General features: G+C 39.8%; 1 protein-coding gene and 1 pseudogene across 4 annotated transcripts in view; both read left to right on the top strand.

Moving 5' to 3' along the window:
* Sbf2 (SET binding factor 2) overlaps positions 1-24,377 on the top strand; it is a 412,775-nt gene that overhangs the window by 330,364 nt on the left and 58,034 nt on the right. For all 4 annotated transcript variants that reach the window (XM_029556331.1, XM_029556330.1, XM_008853457.2 and 1 more), the window contains 8 exons: positions 959-1,221; positions 4,268-4,440; positions 5,359-5,432; positions 7,259-7,454; positions 9,375-9,502; positions 15,562-15,737; positions 18,604-18,749; positions 19,469-19,667. In XM_029556331.1, the coding sequence (XP_029412191.1) occupies positions 959-1,221; positions 4,268-4,440; positions 5,359-5,432; positions 7,259-7,454; positions 9,375-9,502; positions 15,562-15,737; positions 18,604-18,749; positions 19,469-19,667 (1,355 nt within the window). The remainder of the gene's footprint in view (positions 1-958; positions 1,222-4,267; positions 4,441-5,358; positions 5,433-7,258; positions 7,455-9,374; positions 9,503-15,561; positions 15,738-18,603; positions 18,750-19,468; positions 19,668-24,377) is intronic.
* LOC103750437 lies at positions 20,130-22,527 on the top strand (annotated as a pseudogene).

Genomic DNA, 24,377 nt, shown 5'->3' with positions numbered 1-24,377 from the left:
TTGTGTGATAAGACTCTGTTAGACTATAACATTTACAAGGAAACTTAGCTTTGTGTGTGTGTGTGTGTGTGTGTGTGTGTGTGTGTGTGTGTGTGTGACCTTGGTCATTCCATTTCCTCTCAAAGAGGGAAAGAGAAGAAGCAACAGTGTTAGCAAATGCTACTGGAGTGCCCTACACACGCATTTATAGGAATTTTGTGTTAAAATTTTGTGACTAGTAGCTTGAAAGAGGTAAACCCATAGAGCAAAGTAAATATGGTCAGTTTGAAAAACATATCTGTTTTGTAGCTTCTTCCTTGCATTTGTTATGGGGTTCTAATGAAAGCATACTGGGCCAGGGAAAAAGACTGCATTTTGTTTTGTGATACTTGTTATGTTCGGTTTTCATTTCTTTTTTTCTTTTTTTTTTCGTTTTGGTTTGGTTTGGTTTTTTGACAGGGTTTCCCTAGTTCCAGCCTATCTGGAATGCACTATATAGACCAGGCTAGCCTCCGTCTCACAGAGATCCACCTGCCTCTGCCTCCTGAGGACTGAAATTAAAGGTGTGTGCCACCACGCCCAGCATTGTTTTCATTTCTGCTTATATGGGTACTTAATAGTTATTGCCTATGATTTTCAAGAAATTTAGCCTAACATGGTGACACCTGTAATCCCAGCACTTGCGGTAGGAGGATCAAGAGTTCATGGTCATTCCTAGCTATGTAGCAAGTTCAAGATGAAGCCCTGTCTTGAAATAAAAAAATAAAGTCCATTTTCTTGATTGTTTTTAAAAAAGTGTTTTCTTGATATTTCCCTTAAAAATAGTATAAGCTACTTATGCTGGTAAAATATGCTGAAACAGAGAATATTCCCAAGAAAATATTTGGATTTAAAACATGGATGGGTTTAAACATATTCTGTATTTCTGAAACTCACATGAATGATAGTCTTCCTTGGCTTGTTTTGCTTTGTCTTCTAGGATAAGGTTCCCAATGACCAGTATCAGGAGAGGACAGCAATGGACCTGGCAGCTGAGCAGCTGCGCCTTTGGCCTACTCTGAGCAAATCAACTCAGCAGGAGCTGGTGCAGCATGAAGAAAGCACTGTCTTCAGTCAGGCTATTCACTTTGCAAACCTCATGGTTAACTTACTAGTTCCACTAGACACAAGTAAAAACAAGCTTCTGAGAGCATCAGCACCAGGAGACTGGGAAAGTGGGAGCAACAGCATTGTCACAAACAGGTACTGAAAGGGAACACACAGAGCCCCTCCTTCCCTTCTCAAGTTAACTGCACCTTAGCAGAAGCATCTTGAACAAAGATTACTGTGCATATTTCAAATTTGACTATTTCCCTACCTCAAACTAGCTCAGCCATTCTGTGTTAAACAACCTTCACTTCATCCTACTGTTGTTAACCTCCACACACCCTCTCTTGAGTCTTTCATGACCTAATCTTTCAAAAGTCTGACAAACTACTGATGCCGCCCTTCAGTTACATTCTGCTAAAGCAATTTTTAGAAAGCGCTCTCAAAAATTACTGGCGAATAATTTCTTGACCTCAACTTACCTTTAGAATTTGTCTGATCATATTGTTTCAGTTATTTTCATCGTTGTGAGCAAAATAACTGACAGAAATAACTTTGAAGGAGGAAAATTTTATTTTGAGGTTTTTCAGAAATTTCAGTCCTTGGTTATTTGACCTAATGAGCTTGGGCAAAAAATCGTGGAAGCAAAAGTTTGTGATAGAGAAACTTCTCTACCTTATTGTGTAAAAGAAGTAGCGAGGAAGTATTACAGAAAGGGGCCAGAGAAAGATACAATTCCACCGATCCATCCCTGGTGATACACTTCCTCCAGCTAGGCCCTGCCTTCCGCTGTACCACCTCTCTGTAGCATTGCCATGTTATAAATAGGTCAGAGCCACCCTCATCCAGTTACTTCTCTAAAACCCATCAGCTGACAACCAAGTTCTCAACACATAAGTCTTCGAAGTTTATTTCCTATTCAAACCATAGCACATGTCCTCAACCTAGCTTTCTTCACAACCCTCCAATGACTTCTCATACCCTCAGAATAAAATACACAACCTTTCCCATTGCTGACAAGGCCTAATAGAAGCGATACACTGGCTAGAACTCTGACCTTACATCATTCTGTTAACCAGCTGGCCTGCCTGCTAACACTAATTCTCTGACACTCTGGCATAGTACTGCCTTACAGCCTTTGTGCTTATTCCCTCAATCTAGAATACCCTGTCTTCAGTAGTCATAAGAATCACTCCCTTGCTTTAGATTTCTGCACAAATGTCACGTATTAGATAGGTGTTTCTCTTTCAAGTACCACTGTGTCTATACCCCTTTTTATAGCATTTTCTATAACCTGATTTCTTCCCTTTTTCTTTTCTCTTTTGGTTTTAGTTTCGGTTTATGGTGATTTTGGGTTGGGTTGGGCTGGGTTTTTTTTCCAGACAGTATCTCTAGGCTGTCTTCAAGCTTATAATCTTTTTACCTCAGCCTTCGAGTACTTAGGTTATAGGTTTGTACCAAAGTACTGTGCACAGTGTGATGAGTTTTACATATTTGCATATTACCTGTTGCGTTCATTGTTTTGTTCTCTGCATCTTCGCAGATGGTAAATGCTCAGCAATAATACTTGATTGAGTAGATAAGAGATTAAGTGAATAAATAACTGCTAAGCAGCCATGGAATTCTATCCTCCTCAGCTTTTCAGGATAGATACTGCAACATCCTGGTAGTTCTGGCTCTCATAAATTCTTCAGGCAGCTCCTCTTTTTAATTCTCAGTCTTTCTGCAAAAGTTCTTCATATTCTTTTGGAAGGCTCATTCATAAGCCTAACTCTTTGGTGTTGACCTCAACCTCTCTATCCTAGGTGCTTCTCTCTTTTTGAAGAATAGGTCAAAGCTTCTGGTGCTCTTACTCTTTACCACCTCCCAACAGTACCGTCATATGATGAATAGGTCAGAGCCATCTGGATCCAGCTACTTCCCAACCAATCAGCTGGCAGCCAAGCTAGACAGTGTGGAATAGGTACTTTTACACTGAGTCATCTGTACAGATTTCTTCCTATAGAGTTTCTAGTTCATCCTTTAGTGTGAAGATCTTAGCCACAGCCCTATCCCTCCATGCCATGTTTGTTATATAGTCTCTTAAGTTGTTTTATTTATTCATTCTTTCTATAGTTGTGTATATCCTTCTGCCAAAAGCATCTTCCTGAAATGATGCTTTCATGTTTCTACTATTCATCTCACAAGACTGTTTCATCATTCTGGGCATACGCATCTGCTTGGTTTTTGAGAGCTTCCTTGATCTGTCCACAGTTTATCTCCACTGCCATTATCTCCATTTATTTTCATCATGACCTCAGTAACTATATTTCCTTTTCTTCGGAAAATGTCATCAGTGACCATGTTGTCTTAAATCTGTGTAGTGAATGGCTAACACAATCAAGTTCTTTAATGATTTGGGGTGGTATGATAGCCATATCGTCCTTCTTAGCTTCATTTGAACACATGTTCAGCTAATTAGTTGGCCTTAGAAGAAAGATAAGTGAGTAGGTTAAAACAAAAAGACAAACGAGCCTTTGCCAGGATTAGCAGTCAATTGTAGGATAGTAGGAGCTAAAATAAGCAACATAGGCAGGGATTAACCTTTCACATCTGCTTCATTTCATTTCAGATTTGTTGCAATGCCTTGCATGATTTTATCACTTACAGAAGAATGTGACTTCACAGTGAACCAAAGGGTTGTGATTTACTGGGGGAGGTGGGAGGGCAAGGAGAGAGAGAAATAGTGGCCAGAGAAAGAGCCATAGCCTTGTGTGGCTATCCCATCTGGAAGAACAGACAGAGTTCTCAGACAGATTCATTTACTCTGCCTGTCGGGATATATGACCCACAGTTACCAACAATAGCCATATTACTGTCTATGGTGATAAACTTCGAAGGACAGTGTTTTAAGAAGATTCAAGTAGCAGATAATAAATGACAGAGTCGTCTTTTGCTTTGTTTTCTGTGGTTTCTGAGTTCCTTTGGGATAGAAACAGAAGGTATCACTTACAAAAATGAATGTTGGGTCAATGGGTAATATTAAAAGTAGGCAAATAGAATTCCACCTTTCACAATTGCCACTTATTACAGGAGTCATAGTGTTGAGTCCCTCCTATTGAGAATGTCTCTCTTATCAAGCTTCAGTTGCTCTACAAATTGATGATGACATTGTAGTCATTTTTGTATTTGTGTCCTGACCATAATTTCTCGGCTGTCTTAGCATTGCAGGAAGTGTAGCTGAAAGCTATGACACAGAGAGTGGGTTTGAAGATTCTGAAAACAATGACATCACCAACTCTGTTGTGAGGTTCATTACCCGATTTATTGACAAAGTTTGTACAGAGAGTGGAGTTACTCAGGATCACATCAAGAGTCTTCACTGTATGATACCAGGTAATCACTTTGCAAATATTAAAGAATCAGGATATTGAAAATAACTAAGTTCAGCATGAGATTTGTCTGATACCTAACACATAATTTATCCATCCTTCTTGTTTACCTTCTGATGAATTTTTTAAAGTTGTTTTTGTTATTGTTGTTTTGTTTTCTGAGACAAGGTCTATTCTAACCCAGGCTGCTCTCAAACTTGCAGTGTCCCAAGACTGGCCTTGAACTCCTGATTCGCCTGCCTCTTGCCTCCCAAGTGCTGGGATTACAGGCATGTGCCACCATGACAGACTATAACATGCTATAAATTTGTGGCAAAATATGTACCATAAGAGATGCTTAATTATAGTCACAATATTTTACAAATATTACCATAATTTCCAAAACTTTCTCATCACCCCAAATAGATACTCTGTCATTATTAGGTAATAAATCCTGTTTCTCTAGTCCCTGCCCCTAGGAATATCTAATCTGCTTTCTGTTTCCATGAACTTTTCTACTACAGATGTTTTATGTAAGTAGCATCAAGCAATGTTTCAACTTTTGTGTCTAGCTTATTTCCATTAGCATAATATTTATAAGATTTATCCATTTATTAAAACCTCATTTGTTTTACTGATCCATTTTATGGATATATCTTACTTATTTATCCATTCATTTGTTAATGGCGACTTGAGTTACTGGAACTTTCCGAAATAATGAATAATGGTTCTGTGGATATTTACATACAGGTATCTGTTTGAGTACTCGTTTTTAATTCTTTGGGGGTTTATAGCTAGGAGTAGAATTTTGTGGATTATATTGTTACTGTATTTAACTTTGGGGGGAACTTCCAAACTTAGTCTTTTATTCTAAAATACCTGGAGTTTGGCTTTATTCTGCTTGATTTGTTTTCTTTCATTTGAGTTCTCTGGCTTATTCTAGGAATTGTAGCTATGCACATTGAGACCCTAGAGGCAGTACATCGAGAGAGTAGAAGACTTCCACCCATCCAGAAGGTAATTATCCACACTAGATGCTTTCTCAACTTTACAGGTATGTTTTCATAATGCATTAAACTTTGGGAGGAATTTGCCATGTAGACCCTTATAAGATACTGAAGTAGGAATGGTATCTTTTCTGGGAGTCAACAAGAAACAATAATAATCATTTGTTAACTCTGCTGTTCTAGGGAGGTCATAAATTATGAATAATTCTAACTTCCAAGTTCAATCCCAAGATTTATGTAACTTCCCCCTCCCCCCAAAAAAGGTTAAAAGATTTAAGGCAACTACCTTAAAAGCACTGAGTTCCTGAATCTGGTTGTCCTTGACAAACAGATGGGAAATTTATTAAGGGCTTAGAGTCCTGGCCTCCTGAATTGGAATACCATGGGGCACAGCCTAGAAATCTACCTTTTAAGGAGCCAGTATGATCATTATTTTGAATCTGGCCTGGCACCTGACTGTGGACTAGGATTCAGGACCTTCTCAGCTCTCTTAACATAACTTTTAAAACTACATCTAAAGGAGAGATCAGAAGCCAGATAGGTAGGAACAGCAAGTCTGAAGTTTAACCTACAGAAATTATTAACACTTTGATTATTTGTACTTAGTTCTGAGATTCCTAGAGCCTGAAAACAAAATAGTGCTGACTTGTATGGTTTTATTGCTGGTTCATCGTTTACTATTTTCCTCAAAAAATAATAAATGAATGAATGAAGAATGAATGAATAATCTTTTTCAGGGGAGATGATAGTCTTCTTGCCCTAATCATCCAAGAGGAACTTACCATGTTGTTCTCTATACAAAGAACTCTGAGTCAAATTTCTCGTGTATAAATGTTCATTACTGGGGCTGGAGAGACAACTCAGCGATTGGAAACACTGGTTGTTCTTGCAGAAGACCCGGGTTCGAATCCCAGCACCCACATGGCAGCTAACAGTAACTCCAGTCCCAGGGGAACCAACAGCCTCTTCTGTCCTCTGCGGACATTGCATGATACGGGTGAACTTACCTACATGCAGGCAATACACACATATACATAAAATAAAAATAATAAATAAAATATTTTTTAATGTTCATTACTCAGCCATGAAGGATAATGCTTCAAAACAAATCAATGTGTTTTTTCAGTTTGCAAAAGTAATCATGGGTTTGTTGTTGTTGTTAATTCAGTCTTTTTGAGACAGGGTCTCTCTGTAGCCTGCCTCTGCCTTCTGAGTGCTGGGACTCAAGGCCTGTGCCACCACACCTGTCTTGTGTTTTTTTATGTAAAGAAATATATATTGCACAATATAATATCCTCCTCCCCTACCCATGTCTCTGCCATTACACAGCACTGCCATTATCAATCTTTCCATATTCTTAACATTTTTTCTTAAGTTTGTTTTTTTGGGTTTTTTTTGTTTGTTTGTTTTGAGACAGAATCTCCCTGTAGCCCCTAGCCTAGAACTCACTCTGTAGACCAGGCTGGCCTTGACCTCACAGAGATCCACCTGCCTCTACGGGAGTGCTGGGATTAAAGGCATACGCCACCACACCCAGCCTGTTAAGCAGCTTTTAACATTTTATTTTAAGGTTACACAATGATTGTTTGAAATGATTATTTCAAACTTCCAAGTTATTCCCCAATGATTTTGCTGTTTAATAAACAGTGCTGTAAAGAATCTTTCCCTGTTCGGACTTAGAAACTTCATGTCTACTTCTCACCAACTCTTTTTCTCATCTGGCTTCCAGTGAAGTCTAGCGCTGGGTTTTCAGGACCATAAATAGAAGGTACTACCTTGGCCTAAATGGTGGAAACTCCACAAGAGCTGCTTTTAAAACAGTTTATCTATTCTTAGCCCAAGATTCTCAGACCAGCTCTGCTGCCAGGAGAAGAAATTGTTTGTGAAGGTCTTCGAGTCCTACTGGATCCTGATGGCAGGGAAGAAGCCACTGGAGGTCTTCTTGGAGGCCCTCAGCTCCTACCAGCAGAAGGTGCCTTGTTCCTCACTACATACAGAATTCTCTTCAGAGGGACGCCTCATGACCAGCTAGGTATGACTCAGCACATGCCATCAGAACATGAATATCTGTATGGCACTAGAGGTTTTTTTCAGTCTTTGCACAGTGAGTGATGGACACATCATTTCAAATCCAGAAGAAGAAGCCACATGGGGGCTTGGAGGGCTGCTGCTTTTCTGTGTGAAAGCTAATGATTATTTAAGTAATAGATTTCATTTGAAGAACAGGTGGTATCTTCTAGTCAATAAGTGAAGAGTTTGTTTACTGAAATGATTTTTATTGTATGAGGTAGAGTATTACAGTATGGTGATGTCATAATATCCTGCTGCTAAATGTTTCCCTTGCCAGTTTGTTGCTCTAGCTTCTAAACATGGACACTACTCGTTTGCTCTAGTTAACTAAAGTGAAGGTCTTCCCAGGTGCATGGTCCTTTTGCTAAGCATTGCACAGTCACATAGCACTAACCCCTTCACTCTTATCCCAGCTGAGATTGGGGCCTGCTGCCCATGTCCACAGTTCTGTGCTGAGTTTTTGTCTGCTTGAGTTTGCATGGGTCTTGTCCATGCTTGACAGCCATTGCTGTAAGGGTCATATGAACAGGGTCCCAGGAACTTGTAGGACTCTATTTCGATGTGGTCATGTACCTTCTCCCTGTCTCTTACAACCTTTCCCTGCCCTCTTCTGCAATGGTCCCTGAACCCTAGGTGGGTGAAGTTTAATATAGGAGTCCTGTCCAAGAACCAGCATTCTGCACACTCTTAAATTGCTACACTTTGGCCATTTGTGGCCTTTTGTGCTCATTGCCCTCTGTTGCATGAGAGCTCTTCATTGATGAAAGTTGGAGATGCATTAGTAGTCTCCCTACCCATTGTTCCACTGTTTCGTGAGCTTTAGGTGTAGAGGTTCCATTGTAGATGTGTCACTTAGGGTTGTATGTTTCACACACTAATTCTCTGTGTGTGACCAGTTGTGAAACTCTATAATAGCCTCCGTCTTTCACTTCTTTGATGAGACGTGACTGACATTCTTGTCTGTAAATATAAGGATCCATATTTAGCACATAGTAAATTACATTTGTCTAGGGGTGTGACAGCCTTAGGGCTTTCGCTAAGATCTATGACCTCTTCAGCTGTCCAAGGATGGTGTGTATGCAGCTTCTTTTCTAGACTTGCCTTCATAACCTCGGAGAGTTTCTATTTTCCCATTCTTGTTTTAATGTTTATATTTCCAAAACTCTTGGTCATACATCTAGTACTATTGTCTGAAGGAAGAGTCACAGTACAATACCTTTTACGGCATATAGAAACAGTGTTTAGAAATCTGTTCTCCTCCTAGGCGTGGTAGCTCATGCTTATAATCCCCACACTTGAGATGAGGTTAGAGGACCTATCTTCTTATTCACAATTGGGGGTTTAACAGGAATTGTATTATCAAATTCATCACTGGACATTGTACTCCATGACACCTACTACGTAGTAGCACACTTTGAGGTTAGAGGACTGTGAGTTTGCGGCCAATCTGAGCTGCATGATAAGCCCCTGATCTCCCTCCCCCTGCCACTCCTCCCAAAAAAAATCTGCTCTCTTTTGCTTTATCATTCTATTAAATGTCTTGCCTATCTTTTCAATATTCGAGGATACTTTTTATTTATATATACACACACTACACCCCCTATTCTTTCTATATGGCTGCCTTAACCTGGGTATTTCTGTATGATGCACAGTAGTTCAAGGAGATCGAAACAACAAAGATGAGTGGGTGTCCCAGTTCCTGTACTCAGGGAAAAACATATGTCTCAGGAGTGAATTGCAATATAATAAAACTAATGAGACTCATAGCACTTTCTCTCATTGTATCACTGGGGATCGTCCCCTGCCAATACATTCTTCAGAAGAGACTCTAGACCTTAGGTATAAAGTAGTGTTGCTGAGTCTGTGTCCTGTCCTCCTGCAGTTGGTGAGCAGACAGTAGTACGAAGCTTACCCATTGCCTCCATCACCAAGGAGAAGAAGATCACGATGCAGAACCAGCTGCAGCAGAGCATGCAGGAAGGGCTGCAGATCGCATCAGCATCTTTTCAGGTACAAGTTGAATATCCCTTACTTGACATGCTTGGGGCCAGCCATAAGCATTCCAGATTTTAAAATATTTGCATTTTTGCTGTTTTGTTTGTTTGTTTGTTTTTGTTTTTGAAACAGGGTCTCCCTGTAGCCCCAGCTGGCCTGGAACTCACTATGCGGATCAGGCTGGCCTTGAACTTACAGAGAGATCCAGCTGTCTATGCCTTCTGAGTGCTGGGATTAAAGGCATGCACCACCACGCCCAGTTTAAGTATTCCTAATTTTCAAAAATCAAAATCACCCTGGAATCCAGACTTTTTTGAGCATCAAAGTTTCAGAATGTTTCCAATTTTATATTCTTCACATATACAATACTCAACCTGTATTAGGGAAAAAAGCCTGGGCTGGAGAGGTGGCTCAGCAGTTAAGAACACCAACTGTTCTTGCAGAAGACCTGTATTCAAATCCTAGCACCCACATGGCAGCTAACAACTGTCCATAACTCCAGTCCCAGGGGATCCAAAAGCCTCTTCTGTCCTCTGTGGGCATTGCACAACACGGGTGCACTTACTACATGCAGGCATAACACTCATATGCATAAAATAAAAATAATAAATAAATTAGAGGATGAGTATAAGGAAGATGAGTGTCTGGGGGTGCCATCTTTGGCTAAGTAAACTCATGAGTGGGTCTGGGTATAACCCTCCACTTCAGAAACCCTTGGTCAACTTGGTACCAACAGATCGTATGTCAGTTAGATACACAATGGCTCTTCTCTGACAACTTATTCTTCAGTTCCTGCTTGATAAAGCCTTTATGTATTTATTTTTAAATCCTGTTTCAGAAGGAAATACTCTATGTTCTGTGGAAGAAGAAAATCTTTAGAAGTATAGCTACAGCTAATGTACTATTTTTAACTATTTTTATTCTTTGAGAATTTCACTCAGTACATTTTGATCATCTTCATGCCCCACCTCTCTCTCCTCCCATACCCTCTCCTACCTTCCTACCCACCCAGCTATATGTCTACTTTTTTTTTTTTTTAATTTGAAGTCCATTAAGTCCAGTTGGTGCTGCCCAAACACTCTTTGGTGTCAGTTCATTCCCTGGAGCATGGTCTACCTTCCAGTGGCCACACCCTTAAGGAAAACTGACTCTCCCTCTCCCAGCAGCTATCAGTTGTCACTAGCTTCTCCGTTAGGAGTGAGACTAATTGCCCACCTCCCTGTTCCATGATGGGTTTTTGTCTGGCTTGAGTTTGTACAGGTCTTGTACATGATATCATAACCACTATGAGTTCACTTGGACAACTACCCTGTTGTGTCCAGAAAACCGTTTTGCTGTAGTCCTTATCTACCACCTCTGGCTCTTGCAATCTTTCCAGACTCTCTTCCACAATGATCCCTGAGACTTGAAGGAAAGGATGTGATAGAGATGTCCCATTTAGGACTCAGCACTCCATAGTCTCTTATATACAGTGCACACTGACCAGTTGTGGGTGTCTGTATTAATAACCATCTGTTGCAAAAAGAAGCTTCTCTGATGAGGGGTGAGAGATGTACTAGTCTATGGGTATAACAATAAGTCATTAGGAATTGGTTTAATATTATGTCCATTTAGCAGGAAAGTAATAGTAGGTTCTCCCCTAGAGTCTGTGACCTATCTAGCTATAGATTCTTGGCCCCAATAATGGTGCCAGGTATGAGTTCCATGCTGTGGAATAGGCCTTAAATCTAAGCAGAAAGTGTGGTTACTCATGTAACATTCATGCCATTGTTATACTAATGGGCACATCTTGCCAGGGTAGCTTGCAGGGTTCACAGCTGGGTAAGACTGATGATTACTTTTCTCTTCCCAGTAGCATGTATGGCATCTTCTAGCACTATGAAAGCTAGCCAGTAGGGATGAAGCTTTGAAGTCAGTACCCACTTGATTTTTCCCTGTTCTACAACACAGATATGCAATGTCTTCAGGAATAGGATCTTTACCACCAAGTTCTGGAGGTAATCAAGAGCAATAGCCAGTAATTTGAGGAATGTATGGGACTTTCCTCGTAACCCATTCTTAGCACTAGGTCTTTTATTTGCTAGCCTGTGGTGTCTAGTAAGTGCATTGGTTCCACCACTCCTCCCTCACTCCAGTGTGTGTGTGTGTGTGTGTGTGTGTGTGTGTGTGTGTGTGTGTGTGTGTGTGAAAGCTGCTACTTTAGTAGGTTTCCATATGACTTTTTCTAAAGGTCTATAGCGTTATAGCCATACTCCTTCCTCCCTGGTTTCCCATCCCCTATCCTATTTAACCCTTCCTGGTTTGGTTTGTTATTCCTCTTTTTCCCCCTTTATATCACCGCATTCTGTCTGCCCTCTCCTGGAAACACACACACACACACACACACACACACACACACACACACACACACACACACATTTCCTGACTCCAGTGGGTTTTCCAAATGAAACATGTATTTAAAACTTCAAAGCTAGCATCTACATGTGAGAGAAAACATACAGTGTCTTTCTGGGGTCTGTATTACTTCATCCAGGATGATTGTTTCCAGCTCCATCCATTTACCTGAAAATTTCTTTCTTTCTTTTTTTTTTTTTTTTTCCTCTTTTTGAGACAGGGTCTCCCTGTAGCCCCAGCCATCTTGGAACTCACTATGTAGACCAGGTTGGCCTCAAACTCACAGAGATCCACCTGCCTCTGCCTCCCAAGTGCTGGGATTAAAGGCATGTGCCACCATGCCCAGCAAATTTCATAATTTTAAAAAATATTTTATTATTTTTATTTTATGTGTATGAGTGCATTGCCCATATGCATGTGAGTGTACCCAGGTTCGATTCCCAGCACCCACAAGGTGGCTACGAACCATCCTTGATTCCAGTTCCAGGGGAATCTAAAGCCCTCTTCTGACCTCTGCAACACTGCATGACATGGGTACCCGCTCTTTGAGGAACCTCCACATGGATTTCCATAGTGGCTGTACCTATTTGCACTCCCATGAGCAGTGACTACGTGTTCCCCTTTCCTCATATCCATTTGTTGTCGTTTTTTTATCTTAGCCATGCGATTTTTGAACTCTGTCAAAAATCGCATGGTTATAGGTGCAAGGACTTATATATGGGTTTTCAATTCTGTTCTATTCCATTGTCTGATTTTATAACCATATCTTGCTGTTTTATTATAGTTGTTTGATATAACTTAAAATTGGGCATGATGGTGCTTCTAACAGGTCTCCAGGATTATTTTGACTATCCTTGGTTTTTGTGATTTCATATGAAATTTAAGATTATTTTTTCAACTTTTATGAAGACTTGCATTGGAATATTGATGGGGATTGTGTTGAATCTGTACATTGCTTTTGATAGGACTGCCATTTTCACAATACTGATCCTGCTAATCTATGAGCATGGAAGGTCTTTCTGTCTTCTGGTGTTTCCTTCTGTTTCTTTCTTGAATTTCTTAGGATTTTTATTATAGAGGTCGTTCACTTCCTTGGTTAGACTTACTCCTAGATATTTTTTGTGAGATTATCGTGAATGGGGTTGTTTCCCTGATTTCTTTCTCAGTATGTTTGTTGTTAGTATATAGAAAGATACTTACTTGTATTAACTTTGTGTCCTGCTTCTTTGCTATATTTGTTGTTAGTATATAGGAAGATAGTTACTTGTATGTATTAACCTTGTGTCCTGCTACGTTGCTTTGTTTCTCACCTCTAGGCATGTTCTGATGTGATGTTAAGGTCTTTTATCTAGAGACTCATATCATCTGCAAATAAAGATACTTTGACTTGTTTTTGTATTTGTTTCCCCTTTATCGCCTTCACTTGTGTTTTGCTTAAGCTAAAACTTCAAGCACTATACTGAACAGGAGTGGAGAGAATGGACACACTTGTTTTGTTCCTGATTTTAGTGGAAACGCTTTGAGTTTTCCTCCATTTAGCATGATGTTAATTATGGGCTTGTTGTATATTGCCTTTATTATGTTGAGGTATGTCCCCTGTATCTCCAGACTTTCCATGACTTTATCATGAAGGGATGTTGGATTTTTGTCTAAGGCCTTTGTTCCATCTAATGAGATAATCATATAATTTCTGTCCTTGAGTCTATTTTATGTGGTAGATTACACTTATTGATTTATATAAGTTGAACCATCCCTGCATCTCTAGGATTAAGCCAATTTGATCATGGTAGATAATCTTTTTGACGTTCTGTCACAAGTGATGCTCAGTTTGTAAGTATTATATTGAGAATTTTAGTGTCTTTATTCATCAGGGAGATGGGCTTAGAATTTTCTTTTGGGGGCTTCTTTTTTTGGTTTTGGTATCCAGGTAATATTGACTTCATAAAAGAAGTTGGTAGTGCTTTCCCTTCTTTTCTAGTTTACAGACTAATTTGAGGAGTATTAGTGTTAATTCTTCTTTGACAGTCTGGTAGGATTCTGCACTATATCTGTCTGGCCCTGTGTCAATTTTAATTGAGGGATTTTTTTTTAAGGAAGTCATAATTTTATACCAGTTTAATTTACCCACCTAATGCTTAATGGCCACAAAATGCTTCTGCAACTAAAACTAAAAAAGTTACGGGGAGTACATGTTAGATACTAATGAATCCTCAGGCTTTGAGGATGTCATTGCAGGAAAAATTATGGGAAACATTGTTCTAAATAGTGTAACATGTAGCTCACTGTCTCCTATATAGACTCTGTAGCAAGCAAAAACTGCCTTGTTCTTCATATTTATGGAAGACACTGCTCCCCATTATGTGAATTAGGTTTGTGACAGTTTTGCAATTTGAATTTAGTTATATCTTGAATAAGCTATAAAATTTTGCAGGTAAGTACTATCACAGCTTTCAAATTACACACAGACACACACACACACACACACATAAAATTTGGCCAAAATTGAATTTAGAAAAAAAAAAATTTATTTCTGGACAGTTAAATAGAAATCTAACTTAATTAGCAATGTCTAATTAAATTTAATTCTTTTCCAGTTCTTGGTGTGATAATTTTACTTGGTTTGTGGTTTTCTTCGTAAAAACTAATAGGGGAATTTTTATTTACTGCTTTTATATCATTGGTTGTTATTGAAGCTAATGTACTATTACCATGAATAACTAAGCAACCTCTGACAAAACAATGGTTTTCCAGGGGTCTGAACTTATCAAACTTCTAGAACTACTGATATAAACTATACCTGAAAGAAGTGACCTTTTCTTTTTTTTTTCTTTTTTTTCATTTTAAAGTTCACAGTCTATAATATTTGCTTTTCCTGTTTTGTAGTCCATGTTTCTGACTTCTCAGATTTCCTAGAACGCCAGATCTTGCCCTAGTCCTTCTTGTGAATGAGCCTTGCCTAGCAGCTCTGTGCTTTGTGACAAAATATGAAGCTGCTGTCACTGAGCTCAAGCCTTCTCACATCACCAAGAGTCCTGCTAAGGATTTCCTTACTATTCCAACTGCCAAAGAATTCTGCACTCAAGTCTTTCCTGGTTGTGATCTAGTGAAACTGACTTTGTTTTCTAACACTTGAGAAGTAAAAGGAGCAAAATGTGATAACTGCTATTTCCTACTCCAGGTTAATTCCCTATCTTATTATAGAAAAGGTAGTTTTAAAGAAAAACAACTTCAAGAACCTGATTTTTCTTGCCAATCATGTATTGCAAGTAAATTTTTCTAAGCTTCACTTTTATTTTTCATTTTTATTTGATTATTGTGTGTATGTGTGCACACATGCCACAATATGCATATGGAGGTCAGAAGACAACCGTGGAGTTGGTTCTCTCTACCTTTACATGGGTTCTAGGGTTGAACTCAGCTTGCCAGGCTTGCACAGAAAATGCCTTTACCTTTGAGCCATCTTGCCAATCCCACTTTTTTACTTTTAAATTTTTTAAAATTGTTTTTCATATTTTGCAAAGTCCCTACAACCTTTAAGTCCTTATAACATCTAAAGTTACAGTATTTGTTATTAATATTTTTCTATTTAATACTGTTATTTTCTGACTTTTTGTGGCGTGAGTGTAATTTGTCTAGAAATCCTTTACATTTCTGATGTGCTTAATCTCTTTTATCTTTAGTTGATTAAAGTAGCATTTGATGAAGAAGTCAGTCCTGAAGTGGTAGAGATCTTTAAGAAACAGCTGATGAAGTTCCGTTATCCTCAGTCCATTTTCAGCACCTTCGCGTTTGCTGCAGGACAGACTACCCCGCAAATCATTTTACCCAAACAGAAGGAAAAGAATACCTCTTTTAGGTAAGAAGAAAGACAGGCCTTTCAATTTCAGCCTCTCCATAAATGATTGTGAGAGGAAGTAACTTATCTTTTGTAAATTACTGCTCTTTTCATAGCATATATATTTTGTGTGTATATAACAAAATACTCCTTTATCCTGAAACTTCAGTGTATGTTTTCCAAGAACAGAGACATTATCTTATATGATCATAGACCATTAGTCAAAACCAGGAACTTTAATTGATATAAAACTCTTATGTGGGGGCTGAAGAGATGGCTCAGTGCTTAAGAACACTGACTGTTCTTGCAGAAGACCCAGGTTTGAGTCCCAGCACCCACACGGCAGCTAACAACCATCCGTACATGACAGTACATTCCCATTTCCAGGGAATTTGATGCTAATAAGGTGTGGTGGTGCATGCCTTTAATCCCAGCACTTGGGAGGCAGAAGCAGACCAGCCTGGTGTACATAATGAATTCCAGGACAGCTGGGGCTACAGGGAGACCCTCTCTCAAAAAGACAAAAAAAAAGCCTCTTATGTATAGTTGGGCATAGTGGTGCAGGCCTTTAATACTAGCACTCAGGAGGCAAAGCCAGACGGAGCTCTGTGAGATCAAGGCTAACCTGGTCTACATAGAGAGTTCCAGGCCGACATAGGCTACATGGAGACCCTGTCACAAAAATACCAAAGAAAAGGAAAAAAAAAATTTTTCTCATACAGCTCAGGGTTCATATTCAGATTTTGCTAAGGATTCCTTATAGCTATTGGGGGGTGGGGGGGTTTGTCCAGGATCCGGCATTGCATTTAGTTATTGTATGAACCCTTATTTTCTGATGAAAGTTTTAGGAATTGATGTTGTAGCTTAAATTTCAGTTAGCATATGTTTTAAAATTCTCTTCTATCAGTGATAAGCTATAGGAGGCTACTGTTTGAAATCATTCATCATTAACCTAAAATGTGAGTATCATCCCATACAGATTACATACTTAGAAAGAGCTTTACAGACTTTTTTCCTAGAAGTGAAGCAGATAGAGATTACAGAAGATTTAAGTTTCCGAACAATATGTCATTTCTCAGATGCATAGCTGATCACCTGTATTCCTATGAATATCAAAGTATGAAAGAGATGCCTGAGCAGTGTCCTGTGGATTTATAACAGTAGGCTAACCATTTATCTTAGCACTGTATAGTCATAGAGGAGCTTGTGTTGTTATCCCCAGCCCACAATAGAAGAAACAAAGTTTGGATAGTGTGTGTTATTTTTAGAAAGTCTAAAAAAATGACATATTAGTTTCAGAAACATTCATTTTTATAAAATCTGTTATATCAGCTACAAGAGAGATAACACAACTTTAAAGAACTGCCCTGAGGACGTGAGAACAAAGGTTTTAGCTACAGATGAAAAGTTTTCTCAAAAATGCCATTGAGTTTAAATTACTCTTCAAGTGATTTACAGTGGGTTTTATTTGGAGAATATCAATATTTTGTGTTTCCCAGCAGTTATCTAAATCATGTTTCTCACCCCTTAGTTTATATTACAGACAACTAAAGGTGGACTTTTATTTGATAATAGACAAAGTCTTATCACAGTTCATAGACTGGGAAGAAAACACAAAAAGAATCTTATTTTTTGTGTTAGACAGGAGCATAATCTAGAACAATCTGACTCAAAAGTTTCACTTCTAGCTAATTAATCCAGATTTGTTTCTTTAAGTGCAAAGTGTAAACATTCTGTGTCTAGATTTTCTATCATCAAGAAATGGCTATTTAAATAAATAAAGTATTTTAACTCCTTTTAATTTTTTTAATTTTTTAAACTACTTTTATTTGTGTGAAGCTCCTTTACTTGCTGAGCCATCTCACTGGCCCGGATTTTTTAATCATGTTTACTTATTTGTCATGTGTGTATTTATGTATGTATGTATATATGTGCACACGTGCCATGAGGTATGTATAGAGGTCAGGAAACAGTTTGTGGTAGTTGGTTCTCTCCTTCTACCATGTGGGTCCCAGAGATTGAACTCGAGTAATCAGGCTTGATGGCAAGCACTTTTACCCATATTGAATCATCTGGCCTGCCCTTTTAACTAGTAAGTGATTTATATCTTAGTGCCCCCTTAATTAAAGCTGATTCGCAGAAATATGAGTTCTTATTTTTCTCTTCTCAAAAAGAATTATTCTTTTTCTATATTTCAAAAGGTTTACAGCTAATGAGAGGCAAGGCTCCTTACACATAAACATACTTAAAACATTCAAGAAATAAGAAAAAGTGTTGCCAACCATCAATGTCATATTTGAATTGAAGGAAAGGGGACTTTTCATGCAGGAAGACTTTTGCAGGCATGATTTTTGTGAACAGCGGCAGATGCGGTGTTGCGGATAACTAGGATAGGCATGAGAATGCTTGATCCAGAAACTAAACCGTGAAATTTAAGATCTGCATGATCAGGAGTAGTTTGTATCACACTTTAGTTCTTACACTTTTTGCCTAAAGCAGTGTCCTAAGTACAATGACCTTTTTTTTTTAAGAGAAATTAGTTATCCACAGTATAAAAAGTGATATAAAGGAGAAGCTTAACAAGACTATGTACAGAGTATATACCTATCACCTATGAGGCTGTGGGCATGGAGAAGGAAAAATTTTGTGCAATATAGATGTCAAAAATAATGGTGCTTTCATATTAAATTGACATTCTTGGGCCATACGTGGTGACACACACCTTTAATCTCAGCACTTGGGAGGCAGAGGCAAGCAGACCTCTGCTAGTTCAAAGCCAGCCTGGTCTGCATAGTGAGTTCCAAGCCAGCTAGGGCTACAGGAAGACCTTGTCTCAAAAATACAAAAAAAAAAAAAATGACATTTTATTTGGTTTTATGACTCCTAGAACTTTTTCGAAAACAATTGTAAAAGGTGCCAAAAGGGCAGGGAAGATGACAATTGGGCGGCAGTACCTGCTGAAGAAGAGGACAGGAGCAATCTCAGAAGAGAGGGTGAACCGCCCTGGGTGGAACGAAGAGGATGACATGTCTGGTATGTGAGAACCTATTTCCTGTGATTCAACTTTGCTGTATGCATAAAGCAAGATTTAAAGTTGCACTTAAAGTTTGATGGACAAAAACTTTATGAAAAGATTGTAAGTACTTACCAGTTTCTCTGAACTAATAAATAAATAAAGAAAGAAAGAAAGAAAGAAAGAAAGAAAGAAAGAAAGAAAAAGATTTTTTCAAACTTACCTTAAATTTCTGAGCCTCTCATATGCACCTTCCAGGTGCTGAGATTACAGGCATGTGCCACCACACCTACTTTTGTAGTGCTGGGGTTTGTGTGTGTTTGCATTCCCAAAATAAGAAATAATATGTACAAACTTACCTCTGTAGCCAATGGAAAGATCCACCACGCCATTACTAAAATAACCACTTAATAGAACTTTGGACTGCTCAGAGTCATATGAAAATTAAAATTAAGGGACTGGAGAGATGGCTCAGCAGTTAAAAGCACTGGCTGCTCTTGCACAGGACCCAAGTTCGATTCCCAACACCCACATGGTGGCTAACAACCATCCATAACTCCAGTTCCAGGGAATCTGACACCTCTTTCTGACCCCTGTGGGCATTGCATGGCACAGGTACACTTACACACATGCAGGCAATATACTCATACACATAAAATTAAAATATTAAAATTTTAAGAAGTTCTGAGTGCTTTACTTTGAGCTAATAATTTTGACAAAACTTATGTCTGCCTGTCAGTTTCAGATGACAGTGAACTCCCTACAAGCACAACTCTGAAGGCCTCAGAGAAATCTACAATGGAACAGCTGGTAGAGAAAGCTTGTTTCAGAGACTATCAGCGTTTAGGTTTGGGAACCATAAGTGGCAACTCCTCCCGCTCAAAACCAGAGTATTTCCGAATCACTGCTTCCAATAGGCTGTATTCACTGTGCCGGAGGTAAGTAGCAGTGGAATCCAAAAAGGACCTTTATTTATTTCCCATTTGACTCTTTGAAAAATTCTAGAAACACAAGGCAGGAACCCCAGGGATGTGTATACTTAAGAGATACTTTTCATGCAATATGAGCAGGCACTCAGAACAATTATATCACTAAAAAGTACCTGTGTTAGAGCAGAAGGTGACAGTGCTTGTACCCTTTCTTCATTTTCTTTGTCTTTCTATTCCTAGTTTAAAACAAGAATAGATTTGCCCAGGCATTTGAGTGAGAGTAAAGTCTGCTCTAGGCCAAGGAACTGTAAACATTTTTTTGTAAAGGACCAGAGAGGAAATGTTTTCAGTTTGCAAACCATATGGTCTCTTATTGCAGGTACTTAGCTCTTCCACAAAAGCAGCCGTAGACTAAGAAGTTAAATAGATGTGGCAGACTTTGGCCCTAGGCTATAATTTGCTGACTCAGATGTAGATGGGGGCTCTCAAGTTGTCAAGAGTATTTTCCTGGAATATTACTAGAGAATATAAATTAACAGACTTGTCACTTCTTGCTAATCTTCAAAAAAGTTAAGCTCATGAACTGAGTGTGGTGGCACACAATTTTAATCCCAGGCAGAGGCGGGCAGATCTCTGTGACATTAATAAAATGTAGACATAGGCAAGGACCTTCTGAAAAGAATTTTTAATAGCTCAGGAAATAATTGCAGGAATTAACAAATAAGATTGCATGAAATTAAAGAGCTTCTGCACACCTGGGCAGCTGCCAGTCACTGCCTGAACCACAGTCTCTGTGTCTCTGCCATTGGCATCCTCACCCTCACCCAACTGCAACATGGAAGGCTATTACAAGCCAGACCAGCAGAAGCTGCAGACCCTGAAGGACACAGCCAGTCACTTGACATCAGCTCCATCCTGGCCACCACAGCAATGGGCTCGGGCCACCCCACATCATGCAGCAAAGCTGCTGAGGTCATGGCTTTCCTTTTTCAATACCAGGTGCTTAAAGGCCCTGGATCTCCTGAGCCCTTGCAATGATCACTTTTTGCTCTCCAGTGGCCACACAGCTCTCATCCTGTATATAATCTGGGCCCAAGGTAGAACTGCTGAACCTAAAGATCAGCTCTGACTTAGACAGGCTCCCTGGGCCAGGGCCTCAGAACTGCTTGTGAGATAGCCTACACAGGCAAATAATCCAACAAAACCAGCTACTGGGTCTGTTGCATGCTAGAAAATGTGGAAATGGTGGCACCATGTCAGGAGCCATGGCCTTCACTTATTTACCAGCTGGACAACCTTGTTGCCAATGTTGACAGCAACTGCCTGAGCCAGAGCTACCCATCTCTGCCACAGCACCAGGGGGACATCTACCAGAAGTACTATGAGGCCTTTAGTTGGCATACCATCACGGAAAAACTATGCAAGGCCTCTGCCCAGGCCAACCACAAATTGACAGTCATTAACACCAAGACCTTCAAGGGCAGGACTAGAGAGATGGCTCAGTGATTAAGAGCACTGGCTGCTCTTGCAGAGGACCCAGGTTCGATTCCCAGCACCCACATGATGTCAAACAGCCATGTATAACTCCAGTTCCCGGAAATCTGACACTTTCTTCTGACCTCCACAGGCATTACACGACATGGGCACACCTGCCTATATGCAGGCAATACACTCATACACATAAAATAATAAATTTTATTTTTTACAAAAAGACCTTCAGGATCACAATACAAGGAGTCATGTCATGGGACGCTCCCCTACTCATAAATATGGCCAGTCAGATCATCCAGGAGATCTACAGCTAGGATCAGCACAGAAAGAAGACCCTGGCCTTTCCCTGCAGGAGGATGCTTCTTTAGTGGACATTGCAAACATCTACATACCCACCACACCCAGCTACAAAGTGGACAAGACAGCCACCTACCTGCAAGGTCTGAACAGGCCCTGACCAAGCTAGGCCATGCCAGTTACTGCATCATCATCCTGGATGGTACATTAAGAATCTACCTTCTCAGAGGTTTTCGAAAAGGAGCTCCCAGACCATTTTATTAAGTTCTAAATTGCCAAACAACATGGTGAGCATTGCTGCAGACTGCCACGTGCAACAGGACAGTGCCCTTATGTAGCACTTTTGTAGCCTTCTTCATACTGGCTTTTGACCAGATTTTCATGGCAGCCATCTCTGAAAGCAGTATCAACTTCTACAGCATCCATTGTGGAATGTCCACCAGGGGAAGATGAGAAGATGGTCCCACTCAGATGGCCCTAGAAGACCTGGCCATGTTTTGGTCAATCCCCAGGTCAACAGTCTTACCCAAGCAATGGAGTTGCAAGAGAAGGCAGTAGAATTAACAGCCATTACAAAAAGTATCTGCTCCATCCAGATCAGCTGCCCAGAAAATACTCTCATCTACAGAAGCAATGAGAATTTCCAAGGCAGACAGCCAAGATGGTTCTGAAAACCATGGATGATCAGGTGACAGTGATCAGGGCTGGTGTGGTCCTGCATAAGACCTTGGCCACAACAGAGCTTCTAAAGAAGGAGAAGTTCAATATCTGCATGCTGGACCCCTTCATCATCAAGCCCCTCTACAGAAAGCTCATCCTTGACAGTGCCCTTGCAACCAAGGACAGGATCCTCAAGGTGGGGAGCACTGTTGTGAAAGTGGCATAGGTGAGGCAGTGTCCACTGCAGTAGTAGATGATCCTGGAGTCACTGTCACCTGCCTGGCTGTTGGCCAAGTACCAAGAAGTGGGAAACCAGATGATGTTTGGTATCAATAAAGACAGCATTGTGTAAGTTGTGAAGGGCCTTGTCACCAAGGACTATAAAGGTATAAATGTTGGGTGGGGATCTGCACATTCCTGAGAAGTTCCAGCAGAGATGCTTGAACTGGGAGGGACTGGAGAGATAGAGGACTCAACAGTTAAGAGCATTGGCTGCTCTTCCAAAAGACCCTGGTTCAAATCCCAGCACCCGCAGGACAGCTAACAACTTGGTCTTTTCGAGATAGGGTCTCCCTATAGTCCCAGCTGGCCTGGAACTCACTATGTAGACCAGGCTGGCCTCAAACTCACAGAGATCTGCCCGCCTCTTCCTCCCAAGTGCTGGAATTAAAGGCATGTACCACCATGCCCAGCATTTAAAAAAAAAAAAAAGATGTACTGAGAGGAAATGTAAATATAATTTTAGGGAAAATAAAGAATAAAAAGGCTTCTCTACAGCTAAGGAAACTTTTATCAAAGGGAAAAGATAGCCTGAAAAATGGGAGAAAAGTTTTGCCAACCACACATTCAATTAGGGATTAACATTGAGAATATAGAAAGAACCAAGAAGAAAATTAAACACAAATCATCCATTTAATAAATGAACAAATACATTGAGCAGATAGCGCTTTAAAGAACTGGCCAATAAATATATGAAGAACGTTAATGATCCTTAATCATCAGAAAAATGCAAATTAATGCATTGAGATCACACTCAGAATAGCTATTGTCAAGAAAATAAATGACACCAAATGATGGTGAGGATTAGGGGAAAGGAACCTTTTACACTGCTGGTGGGAATGTAAACTGATGTCGTCACAATGGAAATTCAAATGGAGGTACCTCCAAAACTAAAATTTCCATATGATTCAGCTGTTCCACTTGTGGGTATCTTCCTGAAGAAGTCTAAGTCAGGCTACCACAGACATTCTTGCACGTCGATATTTACTGTAGCACTGTTCACAATAACTGAAATATGAAACCAGCCTAGATGCCTGTTGAAAGATGAATAAAGAAAATGTGGTATATATACACAATGGAATTTTATTCAACTACAGAAAATGAAATTATATCATTTTCAGAAAATGGATGGAGCTGGTGATCATCATGTTATTGCAAAATAAACCAGATTCAGAAATATACATATTCCTTGGTCTCTTTCATACGCAGAGTCCACACTTAAATATATTAACATGAAAGTGAAAGGAGGGCTATGTGGGAAGTAAGGGGGAAAGGAGAAGTTGGTGGAAGACAGAATACCACATTTTGTCTCTGGAGATCCAGATTTAAGAGAGAGTGTGTGTGTGTGTGTGTGTGTGTGTGTGTGTGTGTGTGTGTGTACATGTGTATATTACCTGTGGCATGAAAGCAGAAAACAACTGTTGGCGGGAAGAAGGGGATTAGCAGGAATACGGAGGAGGGATTTGGGAGAGGAGTTAGGAAATAAATACTAGAAGTTCTAGAAATGGGTAGTGGTGATAATGAACAGCCTTCCTAATATACCTAATGCCAATGACTTGTGATCTTAAAAAAGTATAACATGGCCAGGCATGGTGGTACACACCTTTAATCCCAGCACTCGGGAGAAATAGGCAGGCAGATCTCTGTGAGTTCAAGACCAGCCTGGTCTACATAGTGAGTTCCAGGCCAGCTGAGGATACAGGGAGACCTTATCTCAAAAAAAAAAAAAAGTATAACATGGTAAATTTTTATGTCAGGCATCTTTTACCACAATTATGATTTTTTTTTTTTTTGGTCTTTTTGAGACAGGGTCTCCCTATAGCCCCAGCTGGCATGGAACTCACTATGTAGAGCAGGCTGGACTTGAACTCACAGAGATCCGCCTGCCTCTGCCTCCCAAGTGCTGGGATTAAAGGCGTGCACCACCACGCCCAGCTAATTATGTTTTTATATCTTCTCTCTCCTATTTCTTTTCCCTTCTCCCCAACTAAT

Source organism: Nannospalax galili, unplaced genomic scaffold (assembly GCF_000622305.1).
Source record: "Nannospalax galili isolate Female #2095 unplaced genomic scaffold, S.galili_v1.0 scaffold44, whole genome shotgun sequence".
NCBI classification, from domain to species: Eukaryota; Metazoa; Chordata; class Mammalia; order Rodentia; family Spalacidae; genus Nannospalax; species Nannospalax galili.
The sequence above is the reverse complement of the archived record's forward strand: the minus strand, read 5'-3'. Positions and strand labels throughout refer to the sequence as shown.